Here is an 8,493-nt window from a genome sequence, read left to right on the forward strand (position 1 = left end):
CTGAGCCTTACACCAGGTGCACAGAAAGGGGATAGACACTGCATGTACACAGGGTATGTTTGAACGGATCAGTAATTCCAGGCAAATAGCATGTCCAGGGATGCCTGGGCAGCTCAGCGGTTGAATATCTGCCTTCAGCTTATGGCGTGATCCCAGGGTCCTGGGATCAAGTCCCTCATCGGGCTCCCTGCAGGGAGCCTGCTTTTCCCTCTGCCTACATCTCTGCCTCTGTCTCTTGTAAATAAATAGATAAAATATTTAAAAATAATAATAATAATAGCATGTACAAAAGCCCAGAATCATTCGAGGAGAAAATTTCCCCTTGCAAAGGGGATTTTTAGCAATTCTGTTAGGGGGATTTTACTACCCTGAATGAGAGATTTCACCTGAGAAGGACCATGAAAGATTTAATTTACCTCCTAAAGAATATTGTTTGTGTAAATCTAAATGCACAAGGGGGTTAAAAAAAAAAAAGAAGTAAAGGATTCTTAGGGAGCAGGAACTGGGAGATGGTTTGGGCCTGTGTGTTGCTGCTGTGCCCACCTGGGATTTGAGACCCAGTCTGTGGACACCAGGGTCAGTGTTCCTCCAGTCCAGGTGACACTGTTGCCACCTTCCCTACACTATATCTGTCATCACTGTGAGAGGCCGTACAGCCCTAGAAGGTCCTAGAACCAGCACCCAGGGTGGAAAAGGGATTGAAGGGTCTGTTTGGCTAAGGGAACGGGGTTTCCTTCCCTTCCTCTTCCCCCGCATTCCCTGTGATGTCTCCAGACCCAGAACCAGAGTTCAGACCAATGCACTCAGCCTGGCTCACAGTCTCTCACCCCGTTTTCCTCATGTAGCTGAGACCCAGTTTCTCAGTAGAAAGCATTTGTCTAGTGTGGCTCAGGGACACTTATCTAGGGTGACTCTTCATGCAAGTTCTCTGAAGGAAGGAGGGTCCTCAGAATTCATCTAAAGTAACCGCAGAGGCAGCCTCTCCCCTCGGCGTGCAGAGGACAGACAGGGTAGGGGGAGGATGTGCCGTAGCCCAGGTTAGCCCAGGTTAGCTGGAGAGGAGGAAAGCTCACTCGGAGCCCGGCTGCAACCCTGTGAAGCAGCGCCATCCCTCCAGCAGTGGTTATGAACAGTCAGTTGGCAGAGGGGGTGACAGGCTTTGCTGAAGTCAGACACTGTGGCCCGGGCTCAAACTCTGTGGCACATCTGTCATTTCCTGGTTCGGGTCTTTATAGGCAGGCACAGTGGGGGCACATTTCTTATACTGTACTTTGGGGTTTTTTCCCCCCACCCTCACTCCCTTGCAGGTACATTCATTAAAACTTGCCCTTGAAGGTGTGGAAAAGGAGAGAGATTTCTACTTTGGCAAGTTGAGAGAGATTGAGCTACTCTGCCAAGAACACGGGCAGGAAAATGATGACCTCGTGCAGCGACTAATGGAAGTCCTCTATGCTTCGGAAGAACACGTAAGTGTGAGGAGAGCCCTCAACTCTTGTGTTCGGAAGCGATGTTCTTGGTCAAGGTGCAGGGATGAGTGACCAGTGTGCCTTCAGATGCTGCCCTGGGATCTGTGGGAACTGTGACTCAGCCAGAAGAATAAGTATCATCATCACCGTGATCTGTTGACCCATGCTGTGCGTTCATGAGTTAGTCTGGGAAGAGATGAGTGCATGGGGGTGGGTAGGAAGACTCGTGGAGAAAAATAGGTTTATGCAGCCAGATTTCAAGTGGTTTTCAGCTCTGAGCAGCTGAGTAATAAGAATGTGTGTAAGGATTCTTCATGACAGATCAGAGTATGGTTAAAGGAAGAATTCGTCTAGATGTTTTTCCCATCCCCATCAGCCCCACATCTGCCTGTTGTGATTTCATAGCTGGTTGTCTTGGTGACTCATTACCAGTGCAGACCACTACTATGCAACAGCCCTTAGTTGAAAAATATTTTTAAAAGGCCTCTCTGGGGGTGTCTGGCTGGCTTAGTTGGAAGAGCATGCGACTCTTGATCTGTGTCTTGAGTTCAAGTCCCATGTTGGGGATAGAGATTACTTAAATAAAACTTTAAGGAGGCCGCCTCTGTGGGGAAGACCAGGCTATCAGGGCTTGCTACTCATGAGTGTGAGGAAGGCAGGTGGCAGGGGACCTCAGGAGTGGATTCCAGCCTGGTGATGGAAAGCAGGTTGTGAGGAACAGCAGAGGAAGAAGATTCTCAAGAACCCAGGACGGGAAGGGAAAGGGTGGGATAAAGAGTAGAGACGAAGTCTCCCTGGGTGGAGAGTGAGGGGCCTCAGCAGCAGGGCAGGTGTGGGAGCCCCGCCATGTGGAAGGTATGAAAGAGGGGCTGGTGGAAGCTGGTGGGAATATCTGAGCCTGTGGGACCAGAAGGCCTGGGCCCACTCCCCGGGCTCTGTAGTAGAGTCGCGTGTGTTCGTCCTTGGACAGAATGGGAACGAGTCACTGGCAAGTTGACTTTATGACTTTATTCCAGCCCAGTACCAGACAGATGTTTACGCCATGTAAGATTTGAAATGCTAGAGCTGAGTACTCTCCACCACATTTTTCATTCCCTCCCCTCGGCCCAGTTTTTGTTGTTTTGTTTTGTTTTTTTCAAAGCTGCTTCGTCAATCATCATTGGCTGAGTCAGGCTGTAGATCTGGAAGCCCTGAGAAGCAGCCTGTCCAGGCCCCAGAGGCAGTGATAGCTCCACAAAGTACAGTTCTCTGTATTTTCAGATCTGATTGCAGAAACGTTGTGATTTCTGGTGTGCCTGCACCGCCCAGAGCGCACGGTAACCTGTCGAGTGCTCTGTGAGTTACTCCTCTTCCCAAGCCAGTGTGGGTCAGAGGGACGGTGACCGCTGAGGGAGGACGGCAGTGCGCCGCGTCACATCTTTCTGGCCCCGTGCTGAGGGCAGGAGGAGAACCCTTCCACTGGCCACCTCAAACCAGATCGTGTCCCCATAGGGAGTCCCGGTGCAGGGGCCATCTCAGGTGACTTCCACATTGAGTCTGACACTGGCTGGCTGAATCCCAGCTCCCGGCAGCAGGGCCGGCCCTGGGGGAGAGCTCCGGCCTTCTGCGTGTGACCTTGGCAGGTTCCGCCTGAGTGCCTGCCCTTCAGCTAAACCCAGATGAACCCTACATTGACATTTCAGGGGCAGGTATTTGCTGGAGACACTTCTTCACTAAGTCTTTATTTGGTGATGGCTGGTCCTTGATTCTTGGAGTCAGACCATCCTAGAATAGAATGTTTGGAAGATGTAGAAATCCAGATGGGAGGCTGCATCCAGAAGTAAACAGGGGCAGCTCGGTTCACAGTTGTAGAAACCTAATGGAAGTTTCCAAAGCAGATCACCAGACAGCTGTCTAGTGCTCCTCTTTATCAGTCTCAGAATCCTTTCCTTAGGGGCCACAGGCATCTGGACTTAATCATTGCTTAGCTGCTGCCTTGTCCGTCTGTCAGCTGAAGCGTGCCTCCTTATGTAAACAGGCACTTCATTCCTGAGGTACTGTCACAAAAGTCACTATCGAGTGACCTAAAGATTCTTCCCCCCTCAACTGAGATCTCTTGGGAAGAGCCTGTGTTTCTGTCATTGGATGAAGCACTGGGGAGACAGGGGACAGAGCCCCTGCCTCAGCGAGGGACCACTAACTGGAATATGTCAGAATGTGATACATGTGATCATAGAGACATAGACTTGTGTGGTGAGCACAGAAAGACAGCCGGGAGTGACAAACACTTCACAGAGCAGAGGACATCAGGTTGGATGTGAAGAGTGGGAATGTCAGCAGTTACAGAGCTAAGGCAGGGAGAGGATTTCTCAGGCAGAGGAAGCAGCATGAACAAAGCCCTGAGGAAAGAATGGCTGGCGGGGCTGGTGTGCGTGAGGGCAGGTGAGCCTAATGCATGCCCTCACATCCATCTAGGAAGTGGGGAGCCCTTGGAGCTTCTTGATGACCCTTCCTCCTCCTTTGCACCCATTTTCCTCCTGTGATAGGCAAGAGCCTTATTCAGGACTGTCCTGCTCTTTCTGATGATTATCATAAGAATGAGGAACTCTAGAACATGCTCATTCACAGCTACACGTTCAGAAAGATGGGATGGATACACAAATACTAGAGTTTAGCAGGTGGTATTCCAGGGCATTGTCTGGCATAGGTGTAGCCTGGTCTCCTATTTACATGTGTGTTTAAGTTCTTCTTATATGGGGCAGAAGAAAAAGATTTTTTTTTCCTTCTGTGAGCCTACACAGCCTTGTGTGGGCTGGGAGCACTAAGCTGGGAGACAGAATTACATACGTTCTGCAGACGTCCACACTGCCTTGTAACTTGCACCCCGAGCATTAACAATCTGCTAGTAAGGGGAAAGGGTTGCTCTTGATCCTAGTTTAAGAGGGTCTGCAGTTCTTGCAGGTGGATGACATCCTGGGGGGCCCTGCAAAGGAGAGAGCTGCCCCTGGCCTGCTGATGACCACAGAGGCCCCAGCTCAACAAGTATGAAGGGGAGGTCAGGGGTGAGGTCTGAGCTTCATGGGTTCCTGGTCCTGCAGACACTGCAGGGCCTCCGACACATACACTGTCCAGCTGACACCTCTCCCCCTGTCCTGTCAGGAGGGTCACCCGGAAGAGCCTGAGGCAGAGGACCAAGTCCACGAACAGCAGCCCCAGCAGCAGGAAGAGTACTGAAGCATCCTGGCAGCTCTCGCCTTCAGTTTTGCGTGGGAACTTTTCTTCTGGAGAAACGTGTGGCCTCAAGCTCAACAGAAACCAGTTGTTCCCAGTCTGCCATTACCATCAATCAACACACTGTTGCATATGCCAGCCACTGCGCTCGGTTCCCATTTCCTTTGCCAAGACCCATTAGCAGCCGGCCGTTCGGCGGCCTACCTGAGAGATCACGGGGTCACATATCTTCTACTTCACCACTTGGCTGCTTGAGATTGATTCTGCTCTTTTCATTTCTTTCCAGAACAACTCTCCCCTCCCCACTACCACTACCACCACCACCACCCCCTTTTTATCCCGGTGTGAAACAATGGTAATTTGATATATGGTATTTATATTGGCATTTCTCAACCAGTGTCACTAGATGTCACACATTCGTGGTGCTTTGATGTTTGCAAGTCTAACCTCTGAACATAAATTTGGTCAAATAATAAATTGGAGCAAAGGGAAAGAGATACTTGATATGAAAGCCATAAGGATAGTAACTTGTTTTATAGGGAAAAAGAGTTTCCCCCTCTCCTCCCAACAGTAAAGGGAAAAAATAAAAAAATGGAATCAAAACTAGGACTTCAGGGCCCAGCGGTATTTCTCCCTGACCATGGTAGACCACCACCCAGTTAGTTTTGAAAGACATCCACTCAAGGACAACACCATCTCAACTTTGCCCTCAAACTGCTTGCCCCTTCCCTCCCCACCCCCCAGGTTCTCATGCTAGTTTCTTTCTCAGGGTCCTCTTTGGTGGGCAGCCACTCTTCCCCACAGTCCAGAGGGGGTCTGCCTAGGTACAGGTCCTCCTGCCTCTCTCCGGGTTTCAGCCCACAGCCTGTCCTCCCCACTAGGGGACTCCTACTACAGAATGACTTCAGGGTGTGCGGCCCTGAGGGTCCCAGCCCTCCGTCGTGCTGCACGCTCGCTGGAAGTGAAGACCTCCTTCCTAGGAGCATCATTCCAAGGGAGACTCCTGATTCTGAAGTCTGGTGTTGACACTGGAATGACAGCACAGAAAAAATCTAGGACTCCCAGTACCTTCTGGAATAAGGAATTTCCCCTCCTTGTCCTTGACCTTTGATAACCGTGGCAATTGCTAAATAGAGGAAACATTAATGAATTAAAAAGCATTCCTTATTTTTTTAACTAATATTTGCACATTTTCTTAGTATCTTTCCAAATCTTCGCCTCTTCTATTCCTTTGACAGATGGTATCCCTCCTCCTGGATCATTCGTTTCACTTGGTTTCTAACTTTAGATTTACTTCACTTGTTATTTGACTTAGCAGGTGCAACAACAACAAACAAGTGTGCCCACCCCCACTTGCCTCTTAACTGAAAAGCTTAAAATAAATTTCTGAAATATGTATCCTAAAGCTTTGACATTTCTTTATTAATTGATGAAATACCAATTCTAAATTCTAGCATCGGAGCTTCCCACCAAAAGAAGTCTTCTCAAAATCTTTTGCAGCAAAGTGGTATTTGAGTTACAGGTGAACAAGATGGCTTGTATTTCTGAGGTTATTACAACACACTGTGCATAATTGGACAGATGTTCTGTGGTGTTTGGTTTCCCTTTCTTCTCTCTCCTGCCTGTTCTGCATGACGGCGGCAGCTCCTTTCTCTCAGGCTGGCAAGCCTGGCTCTCGGCAGTGACATCCTCCCACACCTGGGCACAGGTAGTGGTTGTGCTATGCGCGGCATCATGCTTAATGGCGTGGTCCCTCCCAGCCTTTTGTACGGACTTTCCTTTTTTAAAAAGAGCTCTTGTAAAGAGGCACAATAAATAATTCCACTCAGATGGTCCTTCAGTGGTTCCTAGGCAGGGACAGCTCAGTGATACCCAGTGCCAGGCGGATTGTGACCTGAACTCCTATCGGGGTGGATGTGATGACTGCGCCAGCTGCTGGGGCGTGCCACTGACAACCACCCCATCTCTCCCCCGAAACCCCAGCCCTCTCAGCTATCAAACTTACTGGCCAGATACCTTACCTCTCCCCGGTGGTCATACTTGATTCTCCATCTCAGAGTCTTAGTGTCAGCTATTCATGGATTTTGGAAAAAGAGCCCCAAAACTCCTCTTTCTGTCCCCATCTAAAACCTCTTCCATCATGCTGTATCGCATGTGGCATCACGGATGCTTTGGTGGGGACCCTTGGACAGCTAGGTTTCTCTGTAGTCTCTGGCTGCATCCCAGCTTCTGTGCAGACCACCTCCTTTCCCAGGGCTCCTCCCTTCTTCCCGAGGGCTGCCCCCCATCATTCTCCCCATCTCGGCATCTGGGGCACACTTTACACCGTGCCCCCCCCCCCCCCCCGCCCCGTCACTCATCCTCACGCTGGGCTGAGAAGCATCCTTTGTGAGCCCTGCCCTCCCTCTCAGAAGCCGGACTTCATTCTTAGCCACCCGGCGGTGGCTGGTTATATAGCACTTCCACGGCTCATGTCAGATAGGAAGTGATTGAAGCAGGGGGCAGAGAGGGAGCTCGTCTTCTTTCTAAGCAGAAAAGCAGAAAAAAGCCAAGACAAACACCTTGTTGACCAGAGAGAAGTAAACTCCAGAAGGGAACCAAGAATCCTCCCTTCCCTGGTGAGTATTTCCATTATTCCGTTAAGGTTTAATATGCATTCAAATTACTTTTACTAAATAGTACACCATAAAGCTTTTGTTATATATTAAATGTAAACTGAAAGGAATGTAAACATATGTATTGTTAATTATAAATAGAGATAAGAAATGACACCATAGATGAAAAAGTCTTATTCCAATGTATCCCATTCGTCTTACATCGCCCTATTGTCGCATGGTAGACTAGTTTTTTTTGTCTCTGAATATGTGAATAACTTGACTTGCGTTTATCTTTTTACATATTTAATAAAAAAAAAGTATATGTTAAAAGGACCGGATCTACCGATTCTTAAGTTTTTACGCCAAGACTTCCTTCCTGGTGAGCATGTGTGTGAATAGGCCATTTACGTGGATTCACACATCTACCCGCATCTTATGATTTACAGGGGCGGTGGTTGCTTTTATTGGTAGCAAATGTTTTTGCAGGAATTAAAGATTAGTATCTGATATCAAATGTAGCAGCTGATACCTTTTTAAAAACTTTGCCCAAAATAAAGGAAAGCCATTCCCCTAGGAAATACTGCACTTGCGGGCAGACAAGAGGCCAGCGCCTGCAGGTCCAGCCTGCTCCTCTGGACAAGATGGGGCTGGGCACGCAGGAAACTGGGAGAAGCGGGCAGAGGTCTCAAAGCTTCGTGGCAAAACGACCCAGGATGGGCAAAAGCTCTCCAGTTCAGCGTGTGATCCCCCTCTATCTAGTTTGACGACTGACCGATGGTGAAGATTTGTACACATAAAGAGAATACCAACTTAGAGGCACAGAATAGGTGAAAAAGCAGAAATGTCTTAGAAGTGGTTCCATGAGCCACCTGGAGAGGCTGTAGAGCAGGTGTCCCAGGAGCTGGCAGGTTACTGAGGCTCAGCCAACACTCTCCCGGGAAGGATGCCAGCCTGCCCTAAACTGCTTTCAAGCACCACCTAGAGGCCAGTTTGGTTTCTGTATGGTCCTGTGGCTACTATTTTCCATCCACTTGCCTTTGGGCCCTTTTAAGAGCAGAGAAGTGGAAAAAGGACAGAAGACAAAGATGCTACCATTCTTCTCCATCTACGCTCATGTCTACACCGGGTAAGTTTGTGACAGAAGTCTGAACCATCACCTGCGTTGGGAAAGCTCATGCTTAAAACACACACGTGTTTCCATTGCATCCACCAACCCTGGG

At 49.1% G+C, this 8,493-nt stretch overlaps 1 protein-coding gene across 4 annotated transcripts in view; it reads left to right on the forward strand.

Annotated features, from left to right (window-relative positions):
• Positions 1–6,072, forward strand: part of MAPRE2 (microtubule associated protein RP/EB family member 2) — a 155,810-nt gene extending 149,738 nt beyond the window's left edge. For all 4 annotated transcript variants that reach the window (XM_041745978.1, XM_041745968.1, XM_041745958.1 and 1 more), the window contains 2 exons: positions 1,308–1,466; positions 4,605–6,072. In XM_041745978.1, coding sequence (XP_041601912.1) covers positions 1,308–1,466; positions 4,605–4,679 — 234 coding nt within the window. In that variant the 3' untranslated portion in view covers positions 4,680–6,072. The remainder of the gene's footprint in view (positions 1–1,307; positions 1,467–4,604) is intronic.
• Positions 6,073–8,493: the final 2,421 nt, after the last annotated feature.

Source organism: Vulpes lagopus, chromosome 1 (assembly GCF_018345385.1).
Source record: "Vulpes lagopus strain Blue_001 chromosome 1, ASM1834538v1, whole genome shotgun sequence".
NCBI classification, from domain to species: Eukaryota; Metazoa; Chordata; class Mammalia; order Carnivora; family Canidae; genus Vulpes; species Vulpes lagopus.